The 25,246-nt window shown below is 39.5% G+C and overlaps 1 protein-coding gene and 1 non-coding gene across 2 annotated transcripts in view; one reads left to right on the forward strand and one right to left on the reverse strand.

The window, feature by feature from the left end:
• Positions 1-22,845, forward strand: part of PIK3C2G (phosphatidylinositol-4-phosphate 3-kinase catalytic subunit type 2 gamma) — a 375,313-nt gene extending 352,468 nt beyond the window's left edge. The window contains exons 32-33 of the mRNA XM_056134595.1: positions 12,957-13,082; positions 22,693-22,845. Coding sequence (XP_055990570.1) covers positions 12,957-13,082; positions 22,693-22,845 — 279 coding nt within the window. The remainder of the gene's footprint in view (positions 1-12,956; positions 13,083-22,692) is intronic.
• On the reverse strand, positions 7,597-7,703 carry LOC130042486 (U6 spliceosomal RNA). The gene has a single exon (XR_008795235.1). It is a non-coding gene; the product is annotated as a U6 spliceosomal RNA (small nuclear RNA).
• Positions 22,846-25,246: the final 2,401 nt, after the last annotated feature.

A 25,246-nucleotide genomic window follows, 5' to 3' on the forward strand; every position in this document is an offset into this window, starting at 1 on the left:
ACCACAAGGTGCCCTACCTCAACCTCCAAAAAACCCTACCAAGCCGATCTATGAATACTATGCAATCTCCATCAACAATTTAACGGCACTTTTTAATTACAATAGAACGAATCATCCTAAACTTTGAATGGTAAAGGTAAAGGCCCTCCCGTTGATCGTCGATTTGCTGGAGCGGGCCCAGTAACGTCTCCATTGGAGACTTTGTTGTTACTGTGTCTGGCATATCGAATACTCTCGGTAGCTTGCCGGGCTCTCCGAGCTCGAGCAAACTTTGAATGAAATAATAAAAACTTGGAACACTAAAAGCAATCAAAACAAACAAATAAACAAAAACTATACAGTATATTTCTGATTTCAAATTGTATTATAAAGCTATTATAACTTAGGAAACTACGATATTACCATAAAGCAGGTATATGGGTTGATTGAATGCAATAATGAGTCCAGAAATAATGTATGGCAAATTACTTTAGTCAGACCAAATTAATTCAGTCACACCAATTAATTTAGTCAGAACCAAGAATATACAATGGGGAAAGGGCAGTTTCTTTAATAGCAGTGGGAAAACTTAACCTTTTGAAGAAAAATAAAACTGGCACACTATCTTACACCATATACAAAATTAACTCAAAATAAATTAAGGATTTTTATGTTAGAAAAAAAACAGAAATTCTTAAATCAGAAAATTTGGAAAAAAACAGTAAGCTCTTTGACATATACGTCAGTGGTGACTCTTTTCCATTTAAAACTCTAGACACAGAGATGTAAAAAGTTCGTTTTTTCATTGTACACAGCAAAAGAAGGTATGAGCAAATGAAAAGCTACAAAATGGGAGAAAATATTTGCAAATCATATAGCTGATAGAGAGAATATTCTAAATATAAATATATGCATATATTCATATATATTTTAAATATAAATAAAACAATAGCATAGCGGTAGGGCGTTTGCCTTGCACGCAGTCAGCATGGCCAACCCGAGTTCGATTCCTCCATCCCTCTCGGAGAGCCTGGCAAGCTACCCGTGATGTATTCGATATGCCAAACACAGTAACAACAAAGTCTCCAATGGGGATGTTACTGGGCCCGCTAGAGCAAATCGATGAACAACGGGAGCACAGAGACAGTGACAGAGACAGAGACAGAGTCGGAGAGATCGTACAGTAGGTAGGGCATTTTCCTTGCACTTGGCCGACTCAGCCTTGACGCCTGGAGTCCCATAGGGTCCTCCAAGCCCTGCTAGGAATGATTATTGAGCACCGAGCTAGGAGTAAACCTTGAGCACTACTGGGTGTGGCCCCCAAGCCAAAACAAAACAAAACAAAACAAAAGAGACAGATGGCCAACAGGTAGATGAAAAGGTGCTCTTGAGAGTGAAGCTTGAGGGCAATCAAGCACATAATGAAATTATAGATTGCAACTGTGTGAATAGCCCTCAAGAAAGACATCCTCCTAACATGTGACCTCTCGTCTTTTCCTTAGAAGCCATACTAACTGAGGTAGGAAGTGTCTCCTACTGTTTCTAACCTGGTAAGACACAGTTCATTACTCCAGTCCCTCATGACTAAGGTGTGATGATCTGACTCTATATTGCAGGCTACCAGCACCTGAACATCATATCACATCTTTATTGGAATTATGATAAAACTGTTTAGGAGGATCTAAGCAAATATGTGAAATAAATATAAGGCATAAGAAAGCAATTCCGTTTCAGCTTTTATTGAGATCCATCTTCCCAAACTGTCAAGTGCATCATGGTCATGAACGAAGTTTAAACTATCTCATCTGTTCTTCACCGTTTCTCAGTGACTACAAAACACTTAGCCCACCTCTCTTATTGGTCTCTTATTTTCTATGAAGTGAAAAATAAATAACTAAGTGAAGATTAAATTCTTTTTACCTATATGTCATTAAGACTGAGAAATGGAAAAACTTGTCCAACTTTACAGACATTTCAGTGAAAAGGTCCAGAGCTAGAATTCTGGATTTTTAGCTGCAAATCTGATTTGGATATACTGAGTCACAAAGGAATTCTACCTACCAGACCGTGACTTCTATCCAGTTACTGACTACGTCAAAATGACAGTTAAGTTTTAGATACATGCCAACGTGACCATGCTAATGTGTTTGTTATATATTTGAAGACAAATGCTATTTTGATCACTGTCTCACAGAGACTATACAAAGTGGCAGATATGACTGAAACCCAATTATGAACAACTTTGTAACTGTATTGCACTGTAATTCAATTAAAAAATAAAGTTTTATAAAATAAAAAAAATTTTAAAAACAAAGAGGCAGACAGAGGGCAGTTTAATTTTTCAAAAAATTTTATATAGTGATTATAAATCATTTATCATTTATTGATAGTCGGAGTTCTGTTAAATGCTTAAATTTGTATGAAATGAAGTGACTTAATTCATAAACACTGAAAATCTCCCCACTCTGTAGTACCCAATATACATAGGAATAACGGATAGATCATTCCACCATTTCTTAATCTGACTCACAAACAAACCATGTGTCAAAGACACTTTCTTTATATTTCTGTGCTTGAAATTATATATGGTCATCTGATTAGAAAACCATTTTTGGGACAGCTAGCCTGAGTTTAGAATGACTGTCTGGCATGCACAGTAGATGAGAAAGATGATTTTTATTATGTTGTTTTGTTTCTGGCATACTCCTTGGGTTTTGATCGTCCTATCATATTTTAATCATTGTCAGCTGATTTCTACCAAAGCCTATATTATCCTATGATTGGAAACATTTAAGTGAAAAAAAAATCTTGATGGAAAATTTCATACATTATTCATCAAAAAGATAATAACCGATTAAATACAATTAAGCTTTGGATTACTCTACAGAAGCTACCACCGTGTCTGATATTTTTAAACCACATATCTTCAACATATTCCTGATAAGACTTGATCTAGAAGTGCTCTTAATTTGAATCTGACGGTTTCTTTTTATTCTCTGTAGAAAGGGAAAAGAGTGCTTGAGAATATGGGGTTTTACAGAATAAACCTCTTCAATCAAATGTAGAAAATAATAATGACTCCAGGATAGTTTCAGAAGTGCTCTAAATAAAGGTCAGGGACGAGGTTCAAGTGTGGAGCATATGTCTTGCTTCGCAAGGTCCTGGAGGTGACTCCAGACACTGATTGGACCCCCGAGCACTACTGCGACAGCCCTGGTGGCCCCCGAGCACGGTCAAGGGTGCCTTAGAACAAGACGGGAAATGTAAAGGAATAATAAAAATGCAATAAGTGGTAAATTATCATGACAAACCATGTGTCAAAGCTACTTTCTTTACACTGTTTTTTATATGTTAGGCTATTTTTGCTATGTTCTTTATACTTTAGACTTATTCTTACTATGCTTGAAAAATAGCCAACACCTCATACCTTACAAGGCTAGATTATTTTATTTACCTTGAAAGCGCTTCAACTGGGCTTTGTTTTTATATCAACATGCCACTGCTTTCCCTCGTTATTGTGATTAATTAACCATGTTTCCATGATACTTTTATTCAGTGACTGAGAACAACAAAAGGTGCTTTAAAACTGAATTGAGATGCATGCAATCTGGGACAAAAAAGGAAGGCTGAAATTGGTGTGTTTAATTATTCATAGATTTAAAACACCATTTATATGTCAAACTTGCAAAGATTTACTAATGTAGATATGTGCATGGAGCGATAGCACAGCGGGTAGGGCGTTTGCCTTACAAGCGGCCAACCCGAGTTCGATTCCTCCGCCCCTCTCGGAGAGCCCGGCAAGCTACCGAGAGTATTCGATATGCCAGACACAGTAACAACAAAGTCTCCAATGGAGACGTTACTGTGCCCGCTCGAGCAAATCGACGATCAACGGGAGGGCCTTTTTCAAACTATATACTCCACTCATCTACCAGTGAATGTTCGGAACATCCTAAAACCTTCATTTCCAATATTTTCAACTAGAGGGACCACATAATAAAGTGGATTACTCAGGTATTAATATCCTTTGATACCTAATAAATTTAAGAAATGGAAGGTAACTTTTTACATTGTTTTATTATTGTAGATTAGGTAATATATTTACAGTAGGAGTAATGTTTATGTTCTCTGGCTTTGGGGGGGTGATTTGTTTTTGTTCTATTTACTGGTGTTCTGGGCCATATTGCTGTGTTTAGGGTTCAGGGATCATTCCTAGTAGGGCTTGGGGGACCATATCCAGTGTTAGGGATCAGCCAGCAGTGGTTGCATGCAAGGCAAGTACCTTACCAGCTGTACTTTCTCTTTATCCTTCTTTATGGTTTGGAACTGCAGTTACTACAGCACACAAGAGCTGAAGTGCCCAAGACCCTCCCCCAATGTCTCTATATCACTTCTAATCATCACTTCAATCCCCACACTTACTTCTGGTACTTGGCAATCTCAGTTTTGTTAGCCAAGGGCAAGGATATATCAGTGTTCCACACTGTCTTACTGTCTTACTGTCAAGGAATACTCATGTTGTCTCTGCAAAAAAGAACTGTGAATCAAAAACTCCAGAGTGTTATTATTTTGTAGAGCCAACTATGGCAGAATTCATAAATATATGTTTTTAACTTTTAACTGTTATGAGTGTTTTAATTTTTATTATAGTTTAAGATGGTCTCAACAGTATTTGAATTTATAGCATTGGTATACACGATTATCACACACCACCCAAGTGCCCATGACCCTGTACCACTGTCTTTATATCACCTCTGGACCCATCTTTATTCCCTCCCCACTGCTCCCCACACTGTCTGCTGAGGAGTTTTGTAATTCAAGGTCAAGGGTTTAGCACTGTTTAAAAATCTCTATTCCTATGTTTTTACTCTTTATACTCCTCAGGTGAGTGAGATCATTGGTTTTCTTCTCCGACCTATTTTGCTTAACATGATAACCCTCAATTCCATTCTTGAAGGAAACATCCTTGAAGTAGAAATAGAGAATGAGTTTAAAAACTGGAGCATTAATATATGTACACTGTAGCACTGTCCTCCCATTGTTCACTGATTTGCTCAGGAGGGCCCAGTAACGTCTCCATTGTGAAACTTGTTGTTACTGTGTTTGGCATATTGAATACGTCACGGGGAGCTTGCCAGGCTTTGCCGGGTGGGCGAGATACTCTCAGTAGCTTGCCGGGCTCTCTGAGAGGGGTGTTGCTGGGCTCTCTGAGAGGGGCAGAGGAATTGAACCTGGCTCGGCTGGGCTGGCTGCGTGCAAGGCAAATGCCCTACCGCTGTGAGATTATATATATATATATATATATATATATATATATATATATATTTGAAAAACAAGTAGTACTTATCTCAGACACTTATTTCCTCTAGAGGTAATGCTTGATGCTAAAGTGAATCCAGCTGCTTGCCTTTCCCAAGGATCCCAAGATACCATTTCTCCAATTAAAATTGATGTTTCCCCAAATACTCCACACAAGTAGGCGACACGGAGGGAAAGCAGGCATGAGACATAAATGGACATAGGAAAAGAGCACAAAAATAGGATTTTTGTGCCCACTGCACTGTCCGGCACACCTCCAAGAAATCATCAGGTTATCAGTAGTTCATTAAAGCAGATTTAAGTAACCTGTTGTACAAAGTGTCAAAGCAAATTGTAGGTGAAGTCCAAAGACGCAAGGAGCCGTTCCCAGAAGAAACCCCAGGTCTCAGGAAAGAAGTTCAGCAGTTACACACCAAGTCCCCGAGTGACAGCAAGTAGGGGAACTTAAGGCTCATTTTGAGACCAGTACAAACAATAATGTCCCAAATCCTGTCTAACTCTAGTCAAAGATTTAGAAATGGAGCTCTGAGATACTAAACGTAACAAGCAGAATGCGACACAAATACCCGAGTGGTCACAAAAAGCCAACAATGTTCAGGAACTGGACAGCTCTGTAGAGGGCGACAGTGTTCAGGGTCTGCACCAAGGACAGACTTGGAAGAAAAAACCCAAAATGTGTCTGCTACCGGGACCAGAGTGATAATACAGCAGGTAGGGGGACTACTTCCCTCGCACATGGCTGATCGGGGTTCAATCCCTGTCCCCACATGGAATGGTGACCCAGTTAACTCAGGTCCTCTAAATCCACTGGGAATGATCCCCGAGTCTAGAGCCAGGAATAAGTTCTGAGAACAGCTGAGTATGACCCAAGAACAAAGAGAGAGGGGGGAATGGGGGAGGTAGGAAGGGAGGGAGGGGGAGATCTGATATCTGCTTTCCCCTACTCTGGACTTTGTTATTTCTTGATATTACAATAAGAACTATCTCAATGGAATATAGAAACCTCATAAATGAATAAATGATGAGGAGGATTTCTGTTTTCTGCACCACACTCTAAAGATTGAGAATCTTGCTAGTAAATCTTCCAAATACCATAAATATAAATGAGATTCAGTCCATCATTTGTTGGTTATTAATTTGGTGTCGACTTTACATATACACAGATCTGGCACTGTTTCAGAGGCAGGATTTCACTGAAAGAAATGCCATGAGAGAAAGGGACGACTAGGAGAAAAGAAGAAAATAAAGGCAGAGCTGGAGCACAACAGTACAGTGGATGGGTTGTTTCAGCCCCCGTCATGGTGCCACATACCGTTTCTCAAACGCTGCCAGCCAGTAGTGAGCTCTGAGCACTGTTGGGTGTGGCCCCCAAATTTAAAACAAAAAAACAAAAAATAAAAATAAGGCAATAAAGAAAAGGGAGAGCTAAAATCCCTCCCCTTAATTCCATGAGAGTTTTTCTTTTCTTTAAATGGAAATCCAGAAATAAGTTGGAATTGAGGAAGAAGAAGCTGGGGGTGGAGATAGAAAAGGGGGCGGAGTAACCATTGGGGAGGGGCTAACTGAATTGACGGCGTCAGCACAAGACGGGGTCTTTCCTTGTGAGAAATTTCTTACCTATTTTTATAACCATTTGTAAAATTATTTTCATCTTTTTCATATTTTTTTTTAAAAAAGGGAGGCTGGGGCAATAGTCAAGTGAGTACAGTGAGTTTGCTTTGAAAACAGTTGACCTAGATTTGATCTCTGGCACCCTGTTTGGTCCTCTGCACACAGCCAGGAGCCAGAGATAAGCTCTGAGCACCACCAGGTGTGGCGCAAACTGAAAAAACAAAAATAGAAAATGGTAAATACAGTTAAGTATAGAATATAGAATTACAGAGTTCAGTTAGTCTGAGCAACAAAAAAATGAAGTTTTGACAGTTTCACATCAACTGAGAATGGTGGAAGCATTGGCCACAATTACAGAGACTGGAACAGTGAATCTCCTGGAATCAGTGTTTCCTGGATACAGAAGGAAGCTCTTCAACATTTTGGTTTTATTTTTTTAAAAAATTTTTTTATTAGTGAAACACCATGAGATACAATTGTAGACTTACAAGTTGTTGTGCTTGGGTTTCAGTTATACAATGATCGAGTACTCATCCCACCACAAGTGCCCATTCTCCACCCCTACCAATCCCAGTATCCCTCCCACCCCCGCATCCCCCATCCCACCCTGCCTCTGTGGCAGGGCATTCCCTTTTGTTCTCTCCTTTTGGGTGCTGTGGTTTGTAGAAGAGGCATTGGGTGGCAATCAAAAATATGGAACACTTCACGAATTTGCGTGTCATCCTTGCGCAGGGGCCATGCTTATCTTCTCTGTATCGTTCTAATTTTAGTATATGTGCTGCCGAAGTGAGCACTCAACATTATGTTTTGTTGTGTTTTGGCCACATCTGGCAATGTTCAAGCATTACTCCTGGTTCTACACTCAGAGATTATTCCTGGCAGTGCTCAGGGGACCTTATGGGATGTCAGAGATTTAACCCGATGCAATGCAAGTGCTTGGCCTACTGTAATATCTCTTAGGCCCAGGCCTGCTCCTCCCCACTAAGACATAAGGTCACACTAAGAGTTTTGTATCCCCAGGCCTGTGACTCATCAATTCTTTGTGAAAACCTAGACTTACAACCAGAAGAAAAAAAAAAAAAGAAAACAACCTGGGTAATTTCATTATTTTTAAGGAAAATTTTACTCACATATAGATAAAGGCAAAAGGTGAAATGCGGGTCACTGATGATGAGACAACCAGTGATCTTTAATAAATTAACTCGGATTTTTAAGGAGCAGAAAACAGCATGAGTCAGAAGGGGGAAAATACTACTGATAAGACAGCTGCTTTGGGGGGAAGGGTGAGATTCTCTTAAAGAGCTGAGAAATCGATATGTGTAGTTAAAGCTGCTAAGGACAGACTAAGCCTGATGCTGAGATCTAATGCACCCTGACTTAAATTGAAACCTGTGCTATTCTATTATTTTAAAATCGACAAACACTTAAGGACCTTGTCAAGGACACTAACTTGGAAAGAGAAGCCTCGATGCTTGGTGAAGTTTTGGTAAAGGCATACAGAGATTTGTTTTCCTGTCTGCATTTGGTAGCTGTGGAGAATCCCTAAATATTTTAAAAAGAAAAGTGAGGGGCTGGAGCAATAGCACAGCGGGTAGGGCGTTTGCCTTGCACACGGCCAACCCGGGTTCGATTCCCAGCATCCTATATGGTCCCCTGAGCACCGCCAGGGGTAATTCCTGAGCACAGAGCCAGGAGTAACCCGTGTGCATTGCCGGGTGTGACCCAATAAATAAATAAATAAAAAGAAAGAAAAAATAAAAAGAAGAAAAGTGACACCATCAACATAGTTCTATGAGGAGTGATATTAAATACAACAATGACACAAAACTGAAGGAGGCTCACGTCTCACCACCATCAACACAAAAGCTCATCTTGTTCAAGAGAATAAAAAATAAATTTCAAAAGAGATCTACTAGCTGCAAAAGTTCCTTGGACACCCATTCCCAGCTGAGACCTCCAGGGCAATCTGGGGAGAGGGGTGGGACAGCTCCCGCCCTAACAAAATGCCCGCACACCCCAAAGCCACCACAATGCCACCAGCCAGACTGCCCAGTTAAATATTCTGAATTTTCTGGAGCAACATCTCCAAACTCTATAACACTGACATCCCAGTAGTAAACTATCGTGGGCCTGATGGGGGGGGGGGGGGGGGAGGGGGTATGTTTGAGGCTGGTAGGAAATTGGAGACAATGGCGGAAAGATAGTGATAGTGGGGGTGGGATTGGTGTTGGAATATTGAGTGCCAATAACAAATCACCCTGAGTTACTTAGCAAAGCATGGTGTTTAAAATGGGGGAAAAATAATAATGATGGGAGAAGCATGCTGAAAGTAGACTATAGACCAAACATGATTGCCACTCAATGATGCCTCTTTTGCAAACCACAACACCCAAAAGGAAAGAGAGAACAAAAGGGTATGCCCCGCCACAGAGGTAGGGTGGGGTGGGGAGGATAGGGTGTGGGAGGGATACTGGGATGCGTGGTGGCGGAAAATGGGAACTGGTGGAGGGATGGGTTTGTTGTTTCAATTATACAATCAAATTGTTTCAGTTATACAATTTGATCATTGTATAATTGAAACCCAAGCACAAAAATTTGTAAGTCTACAACTGTACCTCATGGTGTCTCACTAATAAAACTTTAAAAAAATTTAAAAAAACAATAATGAGTATAGTGAAGTTTCAGGCTATAAAATCAATATTTAAAAAATGTAAATGATCACTCTGAATAAGAACTGAGTGCAGAGAGTAGGCAAAGAGACAAACATGATAACCTTTCAGAGACAGAATGAAAATGCCTACCAAAGAGGCAGGCTAGGAGTGGGGGTAGGGTAGGACAGAAACCGGACGCATTGGTGGTGGGAAATGTGCACAGGTGAAGGGAAGGTGCTGGATCACTGTATGACAAATGGAATCATTAACTTTGTAACTGTATATGTCACGGTGATTCAATTAAAATAAATGGGTTGTTTTTATGCACAAATAGAAAATGAGCAGAAAATATTCGAAAAAAATGAATTAAGGAGAGTTGGAAAATTAGGACATTATAAGTAACTAAAATATAGTTCGATAAAGGTATATAATAAAGATCTGTGGTGGCAGGTGAACTAGAGCAGAAAGGATAATGACCTTGGTACATACTTTAATTTAAACATCAAGAACAAGGAAGCACCAGGGAAAAAAGAAATAGTATTAATATAATGGAACAGTAATGAGTTGGAAAGATCTGTTCTGGACTAATAAGAAAGAAGAGAGGACAAAGGTGGGCTTGATTCTATATCAGGATGCCAAGAAGAAACCCAAGTGAAAATCCTCACAAGTCATGAGACTAAGGTCTTTAAGATAAATTCCAGGTTCTTACTTGGGAGTTATCTACTTGCACAGTTCTCAATTGGGTTAATCTTATTACTGAAGTGACAGCAGTACCTGCATACATTTTTGATCGATGCAACTAGCAGGAATGAACTACTGGATTCTAGTAGGCAGAAGTAATTCTGTTCAAACATCCTCATTGGATATGGTAATCTACTGCAACAAAGAACTGTTCAGAATTATCTGGCTCTAAATGTCAACAGCACCAAGACTAAAAAATTGTGCTCATAGATAAAATAACACATTGAGAATCTTCTGTTCAATCATATAAAGTAAAATTAGTATCCAACTTTGACTATCTTGCTCAAACAAGCACTGTCCTGACATGACAAGGTTTATTACAACTTTTTCATGGCTATAGATATCAACTATTCTAATATGACAGATGAGGAAATTGATCAGCTGAAAAGTTACCATTCCCATCAAAAGTTACTCCTCTGGCAACTTTAAGGGCCCAGATGATATGAGAAACTCCATGTTCACATGATTCCAAACACAAAGTTGGAGCATACTGTTGTTTAGAGAGATGGGGAACTCAAGCAGTGGAAGAAGCCACAGTGAATATTCCGTAGAGAATATCGCTCATTTTTATTAGGAAAATAATATTACCTTTTCATAGATCCACACCAACTTCCTTCTGTTTACTCAAGATTTTGTTATGTCCATTGACAAAGTCTGGGGTCAATCTGGGGAATTTCCAGCACAGGAACCACACCCCAAGTTTCACGTAAAGTAGCTGCTGTCACAGCCCGAGGATCTGACACAATGCTGTGTCTAGTGCACTGTACCTAATTAGCGAGCGATAAGAGAGCCAAATTGTCCTCATGATAAAATTTTAAATTTTCTCGGCTGGCCGACCCGAGTTTGATTTCTCCGCCCCTCTTGGAGAGCCCAGCAAGCTATCAAGAGTATCTCGCCTGCACAGCAAAGCATGGCAAGCTCCCTGTGATGTATTTGATATGCCAAACACAGTAAGTAACAAGTCTCACAATGGAGACGTTACTGGGCCTGCTCGAGCAAATCGATGAACAATGGGAGGACAGTGCTACTTATTCACCATGATTTATAAAGCTGCTTATAAGAGTTTCAGGAATTCAGTGCTCCAACTCCAAAGCCACCACCAGAGTTAATTATATAAATTTGGCCATCTAAGTTAAAACTGAATGAGATGTCCTGGTGACTCAGAGCATTAAGATACATTTCTGGAAAGTGGGGGATTTCATAGAAAGTGGTTTACAAGATCAGCATGTAGTTCCTCTAGTTTGATAATAATATCATACTCTTCAAACACAAACTATATAAACTCTGTTTTGTTTTACCAAATTAGATATTCAGACTTTAAGTACCATTTGCTACCCATATGGCCGAGACCACAAAGGCAGAACCATTTCCTTTAATGGATATTTCCAGATTGTTTCTAAACAGTAGACTCACTCACCCATTCATACATCTCAAAAATAAAAACATCCATGCTAAGAAAAGGTGGGAAGGACGAAAGGCAGAAATGCTGGATTCAGATGGCGGAGCAGGTTGGGGTAGGAGGAGAGTCAGGAGAAGTGGGGAGAGAGAGTCTGGGTGACAGTCACTGAATGTCTTGTCTCAAGAAACTTTGGGGGCCCCACAGACTGCAAGAAAAGTAGGATTATCCAAAGCATTTTAGGGTGACTGGATAATACTTGAATAAAATTATTAAAACCACTTAAAAATCTCCCCAGTGGGTGCAGAGTGATAGTGCAGAGTTAAGGTGCTTGCCCTGCACACAATAGACTTGGGTTCAATCCCTGGTACCTCCTTTGGTCCACCATGCACCACCAGGAGTGATGCTTAAGTCAAGACAGGAGTAAGTCCTGGAACAGATTACAATGTGACACAAAATATACATACATACACATAAATTCTTTTATATATAGATATATACATGGGTATGATGTTTTCTCGGGCTGGAGTGATAGCAACATGGCCGACCCGAGTTCAATTCCTCCGCCCCTCTCGGAGAGCCTGGCAAGCTACCAAGAGTATCTCGCCCGCATGGCAGGGCCTGGCAAGCTCTCCGTGATGTATTCAATATGCCAAACACAGTAACAACAAAATCTCCAATGGAGACATTACTGGGCCCACTCGAGCAAATCGTTGAACAACGGGAGGGCCTTTACCTTTACCTTTACCTTATGATGTTTTCTATATACATAGAATATGTATGTTCTCAATATTTAAAACTGTAGTTCAGTGCTTCATTAAAATGATTCTATATAATATATATAACATTATGCAGCATCTTATTTTATGTGTTAATTTTTAAATCTTCAAGGTATACAGTACCCTGAAGCACACAATTCTAGTCTCTGCCTGTGGTTTATTTTTGTCTTTTGACCATTTATGTCAAAGATGCAAATTTGAATCTTTACCATAAAAAGCTAAATTATATTTAATGAGCTCTTAAGTATAATTCTCTTATGCAAGACTTAATTTGAGGTAGACATTTGTGCTCTTTCAAACTGTACTCTGGGATTATTTTTGAACAATGATGTTTTTCTTTTGATTGTTCTCTTATTTTATGATAAACAGAGTGATGGTAATAAATCTCCATCCTGCCTTTGGTCTGGATAGTTAGTAGCTTTGTATTTGTTTTCTCTGACAGCAACGTGCATTAATATTTATAACCATTTTCCTTTGCAGCATCTCCCAGATGGCTCCGCGCCCAGTGCACATGTTGAATTTTATCTTTTACCATATCCCAGTGAAGTTCGTAGGAGGAAAACAAAATCTGTTCCAAAATGTACTGACCCCACATACAATGAAATTGTAAGTATGACTCATCTCTTGTCCAGTCCTTCTGTATTTTTCTTGTCATTTTTTAGCTTAACCACCAAATATGGGAAATTTCTGTAATTGGCAGCATTATTCCATAAGAGAAGGATATCTCCCAAAATAGTCACTGTGTTGATCACGAGTATGAATGCTATGGGAACCGAAAATACAGATATTGTGTTTAAAGTACTTAGGAGCCAATTTTCAGATTGTGGCTGACCTCCAGAGAGACTAGATGACATTTTGTTTCACATCCTGACACTGTCCCTGACTTCATCTCATTTTCTCTAACCTTACCTTATCCAATTTTCCTAACCCAATGATTTTCAACATAATCTAACCAGCCAATGACAACAAATTTCATAAAACATCCCTTGAAAACTACAAAAAAAAGCACAAAGTACAAATAAAAATTATTTATAGCTCTCATTCTTATATAACTCGAACATTCAGTCCCCTACGTCTTGGCAGCAGGATCCTACATTAATTATATTAATTCCTCCTTTCCTACATCCTCTGTACTTTCACCAAATCTATCATTTGCTCTCCTTTTGTTTTTTCGTGGGTTTATTTTTTGTGGGTGGTGGTAAGAAAAGGGGGGCTGAGGATGTGCTACACCCAGCTATGCTCAGCGTTTAATCCTGGCTCTGAGCTCAGATCTCACCTCTGGTGGTGCTCGGGGAAATATATGTGGTGGCAGGAATCAAGCATAGGTTCCACCTCATACAAGGACCAGTGCCTTAACCACTGTACTATCTCTCTGGCCCCAGTATTCTGCGTAAGTTTCAAAATAAAACATGAGGCTTAGACTGAAATTCCTCTTTTGCCTATGAATGTCAATTTCATTATCCCCACACCATTTGTTGAATTCTTACTTCATGCCTTCGCTCTTCTGTGAAACATAACCAGGAATATGTGTGTGCATGTCCTCTTGCTCCATATATAGCCATATTTTTAAGTCACACCAGCTTTGCTGTTCCCTGAGTATTTCCTGTGACTTCTGTGATGGAGCACCCATGGACATGCATCCCTCTGTCCTTCCCTGCCAACTCGGAGATCAACCTCAGGATGAGGCTTTATATTGTCAGCATCTCTCTCCTCCTGAATACTTAGAACACTTGCCATCTTTTACTTAGTCCTACCCATCATTTTCTTCTAGTATGTGGGAAAGAGAAAATAAAGTTTCAGTACAGTAAAGACAGTTTGATATCTTACCATTTGTCACAACATCAGCAACCAGATATATACTTCCTGACAATTTATCACTAGTTTTCATACAAAATTCTCTACCTCAATATCAAGAAACTTCTTAAACTTCATCATTTGTAATAAAAGCAAACACATCATGACAAGCCATCAGCAGTTCAGAGGAGGTAAAATAAACTTGGGTTTGATTTATGTCAAGCAATATGTACTTTTAAGTAGCATACACAAATATGTGGAGATTATTTTACAATGATTGTTATGGCTACAAATTATCTAATGGCTTGCAATAATACTGGATCCTCACACATTCATGGCCTGATGATGAGAAATCACCAAAAGACCATCGGTCTGTGTTTGTAGCAGCAATACAGACAGTTTATGCACTGCACATATTTTTAAATGGTACCCAAAAGTCCGATAGCACAGCGGGTAGGGCGTTTGCCTTGCACGCAGCCAACATGGCTGACCAGAGTTCGATTCTTCCACCCCTCTCGGAGAGCCCAGCAAGCTACCGAGAGTATTCGATATGCCAGACACAGTAACAACAAAGTCTCCAATGGAGATGTTACTGGGCCCGCTCGAGCAAATCGATGATCAACGGGAGGGCCTTTACTTTTACTTTTACCCAAAAGTCCATGCTTAGAAAACTCTTAATATATGAGAAGAAATGTGAATTACTGCATAAGTGACCATTTTAATAGTAATGATCTTCATATAATAAGTTTAGCAAGTGAGAAACTGGGTGAATTTTGAGAGCAGTTGGATATAAAAGACCTAAATACTACATTTTTTTCTCCCATTAGACTCTTGTCTATATTATTGCAATAATAATATTTATATTGATGAGTACTGATGGCAGATTCTTCAGGTGTTCAGGTCTGACCTTGTCTGGGCCTGGTGCTGTTCACTTCTTTACCGACGAAATGGCATGTCGGATTTCAGAAGTGAGAACGTTGGGAATGACATATCCATCCTGCGGAATGTGGCAGGTAGATGTGGCTATCGAAGAGATCCGAATAAAAGTCATGGATAATCTTCTCCATTGCCCTTCTGGAAGATGTGATAGATCCATCAGAGAGTCGGAGGGTAGTCATCTTGGTCTTATAGTTAGCAAAGGACAGGCGGGCGTTGCAAATGCTTTTCACGGCTTCTGCTGCCTTGGCCAGCACTGCTGCTATTCTCTCTTTAAGGTCTTCCTCGGCTCTTCACACACTACCTGTCTGAATGCAAGGTACCGTCCCAATAAAAAAACAGCAGAACTGTTCTACTGTACAAGAAGGAAGACATCCACGACATTGGCAACTATCGCCCAATCTGCCTGTTGTCCATCATCTACAAGCTGTTCACTCGAGTCATCCTGAATAGGATTGGCAGAACCCTAGATGAAGGACAAGACAACCATGCAATCAAGCCCGGTTCCAAAAAGTATTCAGCATGATCGAGCATATACACATGGTAACCAAGCTCACTGAGGTTTCTCAGTTCAAGATGCCGCTTTGTCTCACATTCATTGATTTAAAGAAGGCCTTTGATTCTGTTGAGACTGAAGCAGTGATTGAAGCCCTAGCCAAACAAGCGTTCAAACTCAATACATCAGGATCCTCCATGATCTGTATTACAGATTCACTACCAGGATCTCACTATTCTACAAGGAAGTGATCGCCGATGTACAGAGAGGGGTTTGGCAGGGTGATACCATTTCATGGAAACTCTTCAGTGCCACCCTCAAGAACGTCATGCGACGACTGGAATGGGAAGGAATGGGAGTGAAGATAGATGGTCAGCAACTATACCACTTCGCTTTGCTGATGACATTGTTCTAAATGCTGTCTGACTTTGACTGTGAGTGTGGAAAGGTCGGACTGCAGCTGATCTCATGAAGACAATGTTCACGAAAAACGGACTGGTTACTGACACTCTCAATGGAACGAACATCTCTGAATGCAGCAGTTACGTGTACCTGGTCAAGAATTCAACATGATGAACGACCTGGCACCTGAACTGCATAGGAGGAAAAGAGCGACATGGAACACCTTCAAGAGCATCTTCAAGAGCATTGAAGAAATAGCTAAGAGGATGAAGAACCTCTGGCTCCGGGCACACCTTTTCAACTCCACTGTTCTTCCTGCATTAACGTACACCTCAGAGACCTGGGTCCTATGAAAACAGGATGAGAACACTATTCAGGTCACCCAAAGAGGAATTAAAAGAGCTATGTTTGGAGTATCACACTTCACTCAAGTGAGAGAAGGAATCTGGGATTCCGTTGAGGATTAAGAATCAGGGACACTGTCTCATTTGCCGAGGCATTGAAAATCAGATGGGCTGGACACATAATGCAATTTGAAGATGACTGCTGAACTAGAGCCCTTACCGACTGGATTCCACAGGACGTCAAAAGATCGCATGGCCACCCACCTATGAGATGGTCAGACGACCCTGAACAAACAGTTTGATGCTCTTTGTGTTCCTAGAGTGAGCAGATGCCATTGGGCTACACTAGCATGTGACAGGGATGAATGGAAATGTTACTGGTGCCCGCTCAAGCAAATTGATGAGTAATAAGATGTCAAATGATCAAGTGATCAAATGAATATTTATATATAATAAATTCACAAGGAACCACAAAGTCAACAACTTTTGTTTGTACAGAAGACCCAAATTTTAATAACTGAATTTAAAAGACTTTGGGGTTGGGGTGGTTGGGTAAGAGAAGGAACCTGGGGACACTGGTAAAGGAAGTTGACACTGGTGGCAGGATCGGTGATGGAACACTGTATGTCAAAAACCCAGCTATGAATAATTTCGTATTTGATGGCGCTTTGGGCTGGAGCAATAGCACAGCAGTAGGGTGTTTGTCTTGCATGCAGCCAACATGGCCAACCCGAGTTCGATTCCTCTGCCCCTCTTGGAGAGCCCGGCAAGCTACTGAGAGTATCTCGCTCGCACGGCAAAGCCTGGCAAGCTCCCCGTGATGCATTCGATATGCCAAACACAGTAACAACAAGTCTCACGATGGAGATGTTACTGGGCCCGAGAGGACAGTGACAGTGTGGTGCTTTACTAAAATAAAATGGGGGGGGGGAAGAGAAATGCGAAAGAAAAGTGTGTCATTTTTAAGTTTTACTCTTTCTTGCCTCCGCTGTGTAAGGCTACGCCCAGCCCTTTCATGCCAAGCCCTCCGTTATGTTGGTGCATCTTATCTGTACTTTCTGGGAAGCCCAATAGATTATCACATGGCATCTGCCCTTGTTTTTAACTCCTCCCCTGTTTTGCTTCCTGAGTGCCTCAGCCCTCAGCACAGCTGGAATTTTTCAAACTAACAAAGTCATGCAATGTTCCAGGAAGCAGGAGAGAAGGACCTCAGGACCCTTTTTTACATAAATCTTTTCAATTCATTCAAAGGGGCTGTAACATTGCTTCACCAAAGACTTTCACAGACTCTTCAAAACAGTTCAGTTCTTTTCCTCTTAATTCATGGTCCTCACCCTAATACTCAAACCTGAAAGAGTCTGGGACAAGAACATGCCCAAATATCCCATCAATGCCTTCCCTGCAGATACCAAAGCTTTCATAATGTATCAAGTTTGTCTGCTTGGTAGTTTCCACAGCGAGTCCTAATAGGAGTCCTAATAGGCTTTGCTGAAGTCAGCCTGATGAATCAGCTAGAAATTTCCAGACTGACATAATGGGCTTCAGGTTGGATGGCACCCGGGGTAATATACACAGACCCCACTGTTTTAAGATTCTGGGTCCAGAGGCATTTTTTGGTCCACTCTATCTTTGACATTCAGTTTAAAACCATCCTTTTATAAAGAGCATTAGAATGAAATTCTATCTTATGGCAGAATTATTGTGTGATGGTTTATGTTCTGATAATTTTTGATTAGTATAATTTAGGTTCGTGTTTAGGATTGTGTTGATGCTAATGTTTGGATACATTGTTACCACAGCTCACCATCACCAAAGGCTCAGGATCATCTACCAGCCTCATTGTCACCTGCAGTCCACTTCCTTATACCCCCATTTTCTTCTCCCTGACTGGTGATCTCAAATTTGTAATACAAACAAGAATTTGTCATCATTTACTACTCTGCATTTCCTTGATTTATTTCTCTACATAACACAGATGAGTGAAATCATCAAGCTGTCTATTTCCCTCTGACTTATTTCCTTTAACATGCTACCTTCCAGTTCCATCCCAGCTGCTGCATTAATGTAGTTTGCCCATTTCAGACCTTTGTTCGACACTATCCTACTTTGAAGTATGAAGAAGAAATTTGAAAGGACAGAACAGGTATAATCTGTCTTACCTTTAGTTTCACCTTGAGTTACCTTGCAATAAGCATGTATAGTCATAAGTTTTGCAATTATTAGCTTTGCACTTGATATTCAAAGAACAATGAAAAACTTTATAAATGAAGAGGTTGAAACCATGAGGTCAAGCATCTTTTTCTTCTCTCTCTCTCTCTCTCTCTCTCTCTCTCTCTCTCTCTCTCTCTCTCTCTCCTCTCTTTAATGTTTTTTTGATTTTTAACTTTTTGGGTCACACCCAGAGATGCTCAGGGATCACTCCTGGCTCTGCACTCATGAATTACTCCTAGCAGTGCTTGGGGACTATATAGAATGCAGGGGATCGAACCCAGGTCGGCTGCATGCAAGGGAAACACCTTACCTGCTGTGCTACTGCTCGGGCCCCATCTTTTAAATTTCTGGTTTGTTTTTCTCTGTTTTGGTTTTGGGCCACAACGAGCTCTGCTTACCCCTGGTTTGGCTTTCAGGGATCACTCTTGGTGGGATGTGGGGGCCATATGGATTGATGGGGATTAACTGTGTCAGTTGTATGCAAGGCAAGTGTCCTATCTACTTTATCTCCGGTCCCCAGTCATAAACTATATTTTATGTCTAAAACTGCCTAAATCTAAAGTCCCTACTGATCCCACCGAAGAAGTCAATTCTCTTATGTTATTAACCTTCCCTTTATTCTCACTCCTTTTCATGAACTTGTTTCCTCACTCTTTTTCTCACAAGCTCTAATCACAATTTAGTTTCCAGAGTTTTATTCGCCTATTACTATCATGGAAATGCACTATTTACTGGATTGTGGCGTCAAATAGTACACAGTAGCACTTGCATAAAATCTAACAGATATTATTATTTACCTTAACCATTTTTATAGTGAATGTAACAATTTAAAACCAATAATTTCAGAATTTGTTAGAAGGCAATGGCACATACGTTAATAAGACTTGGTACTTATAAAAAATAACTTTGCTTGCAAACAATAGCACCCAAAAGGAGAGAGAGAACAAAAGGGAATGCCCTGCCACAGAGGTAGGGTGGGATGGGGGGGATGGGAGTGGGAGGGATACTGGGATCGGTGGCGGTAGAGAATGGGCACTGGTGGAGGGATGGGTACTCAATCATTGTATAACTGAAACCCAAGCACAAAAATTTGCAAGCCTACAACTGTACATCATGGTGTTTCACTAATAAAAATTTAAAAAAAGATGAAGTCATAAAAAAACTTTGCATAATAAAACAGAGAAAAATTAAAACTTAATATAAACATATTTTAAGCAGAAGACAACTAATTCCAAAATCATTTCTTGAGAACTTGAGTTTTCTAGTTATATAGACTCAATTATGTCTAGAAATGTTTTTTCCATCCAATTAATGCAAAATACCAACAGTTGTTCTGTTTTGTGCATTTGACTTTTTAGTCTTTAGTTTGTGCCAAGTTTTGTAGTAAAACCTATATTCATTTATTCTTTCCAACAAGCACTAAAAGGTAGTTTGATAATTACCCCTTCACAAATGAGAAAATCTATATTTTACAAAAGGTCCACAGGAAAAAAAATCATTGACATCTCTTTTAAATGTACAACTTTAGAGCTTATTTTGATAATTCCCAGTGAATTTTAAGCTAGACTTTTCCAGAGGTCTAATGTTCAGTGTTACTTCATTTTTAACTTCCCATACAGTTAACACTTTGAGGACTCCTTTATCTTCCTTTTCTGTAACAAATGAGATAATTCATCTCTGAAGGTGTTTTGAGAAAAAAATTAGGGATAGTCTAGACACTTTAAGAGAGCCAGAGCAGACAGAAAGAAAGGGAGTTACTCGAAAGCCCTGGAAGGGTAAGAGTTGGCAGGAGAGAAGACTAGATCCCACCATGGTTAAAAAAAGATGAATCACAGTGGTTAGAATTTTCTAATTATTAAGGCATCCCTGAAGGTTCTTTAATATTCTGGGGAAGCTCAATAGATGAAACTGAATGACTTGAATAAGTCATCCTCAGAAACTGGAAAATAATTTCCTGTCTGTAAGATTCTAGAAGGGGAGGAATCATTATTCCAGAAGCTGTTGCAACATGCTGGTTGATTAGATTAACATATTAAATTTCATCTCGTGTCCTTTGATTAAAAAATTATCTACTTGATAGATAAGTTTTTGTTCAGAGGAACTAACCAATTGATCTCTACTGGAATATCACTGATAGCTTAATGGTGTTCGTATAAAGTGGACTAACCTTGAACCCAAGCCAGAAACCACAGCTGTACCCACTAAGGTGACCTTCTAACCTTTCTTATACTTTCTGCTACATTTTTTTTGAATTACTGTGACATATAGTTACAAAGCTTTCATGACTGAGTTTCAGTCATACAATGATCAAACACTCATCTTTCCATCAGAGTACATTTTCCACCACCAATGTCCCCAGAATCCTTCCATCCACCCCTACCTCACCCCACCCTGTCCCCTGCCTCCATGGCAGACAATTTCCTTCTTACTCTTACTCTACTTTTGGGCATTATGGTTTGCAATAAAGATACTGAGAGGCCACTCTGTTTGGCCCTTAACTACTTTCAGCACACATCTCCAATCCCAAGCGATCCCTCCAACCATCATTGATTCAGTGATCCTTTCTCTATTCCAGTTGCCTTCTCTCCCAACTCATGAGCCGGGCTTCCAACCATGGAACAATCTTCAGGCCCCTGCCTCTACTGTCCACAGGTGTTTGTCTCATACTATGTTATTTTATATTCCACAAATTAGTGCAGTCATTCTATGTCTGTCCCTGTCTTTCTGGCTCATTTCACTTAGCATGATACTCTCCATGTCCATCCACTTATAAACAAACTTCATGAGTTAATTTTTTCCCTAAAGCTGCATAGTATTCCATTGTGTAGATGTACCATAGTTTCTTCAACTAGTCCTTTGTTCTCAAGCACTTGGGTTGTTTCCAGATTCTGGCTATTGTGAACAGTGCTGCAATGAACATGCAGGTGCAGATGTCATTTCTACTGTGCTTTTTTGCACCCCTGGGATATATTCCCAGAAGTGGTATTGCTGGGTCAAATGGAAGCTCACACCTTGGGGAGCAGGAGACCCTTACCCATGGTTTCCTCTGCTTGGTTTTTGAACAGAGAAAGAACATCGATTTCTTTCTATCAGTGAGCTGGCTATAAAAAGCAAGTTTATAGAAGCATATCCTTTCTATGTTTCTGGAAGCATATCCTTTCCCATTCCCCTGGCAACGTTGGTGGGTTGACATAGTGCTCTCTCCTCTCCCTTCACCATGGGTAACTAATTTCTTGGTAGTACTACACCCTTCACGTTTCTTTACCACATGAATATTACAGAATACAGCTGAACGGATCCCTTTTTAGAAAACAGTTCCGTGTCTAGGAAGTCAAGACACAAAACTGTACATACAGCATAATTACAGCTAGGATTCTTGAAAAGTGATTTCACAGAGGAAACACAAGGAACATAAAAATGGTAATTTAACTATAATTATCTCCCAATGGTAGAAATAGATTTTTTCCTTTCTGTTTTTTTCTCTTTTGTGGTTCTTCCATATTTTGTTTAATGAGTATATATTTTCATAATTAAAAATAAGCAATTTTAAATAAAATAATCATAGAGACTCCTTCAAATGTAGAAGGAAAGAAGGAAATACTGGTGTAGCTCATTAAAACAACCAAGGAAATCTCAGAGATTGGTCTGCTTTTCTCATTAGCCTACAACAAAGAAAGATAGTGTTCAAACTCCCATGTTGCACAATAAATTCAAGGTCAGCTAAAAGGTGAATGGTTTTTAATTCCTTCGTAGAGAATAATTTACAGTCTTATTCAGTTTGGGAAGGACAATTGCTAATGGAATCAGGGTAAATTGTAAGCTTCTCAGAAAAAGATGTTTGTCATCAAACTTATTAGCAGACACTTTATCTTTAGAGAATTCTAACCACAAGTGAAAATTCTAACATTAATATTTCCATTTCAAAATACATGCTACTAGCACCTAAATGGTTTTACTAAAAGCAGTATTTTCTAAACGATGCATTTTAGCATCTCTGACTAATATTATGATTATTCTCTTCCCTTCTTTTCAGGTGGTCTATGATGAAGTCACAGAACTCCAAGGACATGTCTTAATGCTGATTGTAAAGAGTAAAACCACATTTGTGGGAGCAATTAACATCCAGCTCTGTAGTGTCTTGCTCAATGAAGAAAAATGGTATCCACTAGGAAACAGTATAATTTGACCACTGCTGTGAACATATGCATTATTCATTAACTACTTGTATCTTTCTCCACTTCTGGGCCTCTCTATCATGTGAGTAAAAATTTTTTTTGTAGCCTGAAATAGCACAGCATACAAAAGACACAGGAGAAAGAAACCCAGATCTGTCTTTTATAGTTCTTTTCCTCCACCTGTATTTCGCTGTCCTCTCAGATTCCTCCATAGAATATGAACTGTGCCAAATTCACTCTGCAAAATCATTTTTTTTAAATATTTAATTAATTTTATTTGGTTGGGGGTCACACCGAGTGGTTCTCAGGGCTTCCTCCTGGCTCTGCACTCAAGAGATTACTCCTGATGGGGATGAGGGAACCATATGTCATGCCAGGGATAGGGGGTTGAACTGGCTACTGGCACAGCAAGTCCCTTTTCCAAGTCCCTTTCCCTTTTCCTTTTACTATCTTTCTGGCCCCAAAGGTATTTAATTTTAATTAAATATTTTAAATTAAGAATGTTCACATTTTGTTTTAATTGTGTTTTCTGTTGAAAATAACAGTTTCAATGTATTTTCTGAATACATAAGGAAATTAATTAAACCCCATCAACTATGTATGTAACTGATTTTTATATTTTTTAAATAAATTCCAGGTATGTTAAAAATGAGATATTTAAGTTGATCAAATCATAAATGCACTAGAAGAAAATTATATGACTGTTGATATATATTTTGTTTGAATAGATTTACTTTGAATACTAATGTCATGAGGAAAATAAAGAACCATTAAAATTTTTAAAAATTTTGTTTGTTGGGGGGGGCAACACACCTATAATTGGTGCTTACTCCTAGCTATGTGCTCATGGATCACACCTAACTCTGTGCTCACGGATCACTCTTGGCAGCGTCTGACTTATTGTATGTGGTGCCAGGATTGGAATCCTATGGGGGGCAATATGCAAGGCTAATGCCTTACCCACCATACTCTCTCTCCAGCCTCCAAAGAAACACTCTAAATTGAAGAGTTTTCATCAAATATACATATATTATAATTCTATATGTTGCAGATATTGTTTAACTCCAGAACAATATTTTATTACTTTTTATTAGAAAAACAAGTGTCTAATATTCTTAAATCCAATTTTTGTGTGGCTTTTCATTCTTATTTTCAGTTTACCATCACTCAATTTTACCTATTCTCAAGTTCCAAGGTCTTAAACTCTTCCATAGGATCAAAATCTCTTCTCTTTGTGTATAAAATATTTCTCTTATTTCTGAATCAATCTTTACATACAAAATTACCTGAGTACACATTCTTACAGATTGTGCCTCAAAACAGGGACACTCTTTAGGAGAATCAAACAAAATTTTTTCATATCTGTGCCATGTTAATTTCTCCTAGGAATGTATTCCAGAGAGGCAAAAAAGTATAGTCGAAGTGACATCTGAACTTGTTTGTTCATTGCAGCACTCTTTACAATAGCCAGAATCTGGAAAAAACCTGAGTGCCCGAGAACAGATGACTGGTTAAAGAAACTTTGGTACATCTACACAATGGAGTACTATGTAGCTGTTAGAAAAGATAAAGTCATGAAATTCGTATATAAGTGGTACTACATGGAAAGTATCATGTTAAGCAAAATGACTCAGAAAGAGCGGGATAGACACAGAAAGATTGCATTCATCTGGGGAACATAAAGCAACAAAATGGGAGACTAACACCCAGGAGTGGCCGAGATTAGTACCAGGAATTTTGTTCCATGACTTGGAGGCCAGACACATGTGCTAGGGGAAAAGGAAGCTCAGATAGAAAAGAGAACATCAAATAAAAGGTGTTGGGAGGATCCTCCCAGGGTGGGAGAAGCATGCTGAAAGTAGACTATAGACCAAACATGATTGCCACTCAATGCCTCTCTTGCAGACCACAGGACCCAAAAGGAGAGAGAGAGAGAACAAAAGGGAATGCCCTGCCACAGAGGCAGGGTGGGATGGGGAAGATGGGGGGTGGGAGGGATGCTGGGACCCATAGTGGTGGAGGATGGGTGCTGGTGGAGGGATGGCTACTTGATCATTGTATAACTGAAACCCAAGCACAAAAATTTGTAAGTCTATAACTGTACCTCATGGTGTTTCACTAATTTAAAAAAAAATGTGTATTTATGTATACATATGTATATATATTTTTAAACCCATTTTTCAATGTTTTATGTAGATCAATTTAAAAACTAATGTAAGCTCTTGCATATGGAATTCTACATAATGAATAAATATATAAAAGACAGTACAGGTATTACCTAAACTAGCCTATATGAGTATGAACTGATGTCCTGTTTGAAACAAAAGATCATACAAGTAGGAAAGTCCTTAAGGCTGCTAGGAAGGTCCCTGCCCAGCCCAGCCCAGCTCAGCCCTTCTGCTCAGCAGTGCT

Source organism: Sorex fumeus, unplaced genomic scaffold (assembly GCF_029834395.1).
Source record: "Sorex fumeus unplaced genomic scaffold, SorFum_2.1 ptg000100l, whole genome shotgun sequence".
Taxonomy (NCBI): domain Eukaryota; kingdom Metazoa; phylum Chordata; class Mammalia; order Eulipotyphla; family Soricidae; genus Sorex; species Sorex fumeus.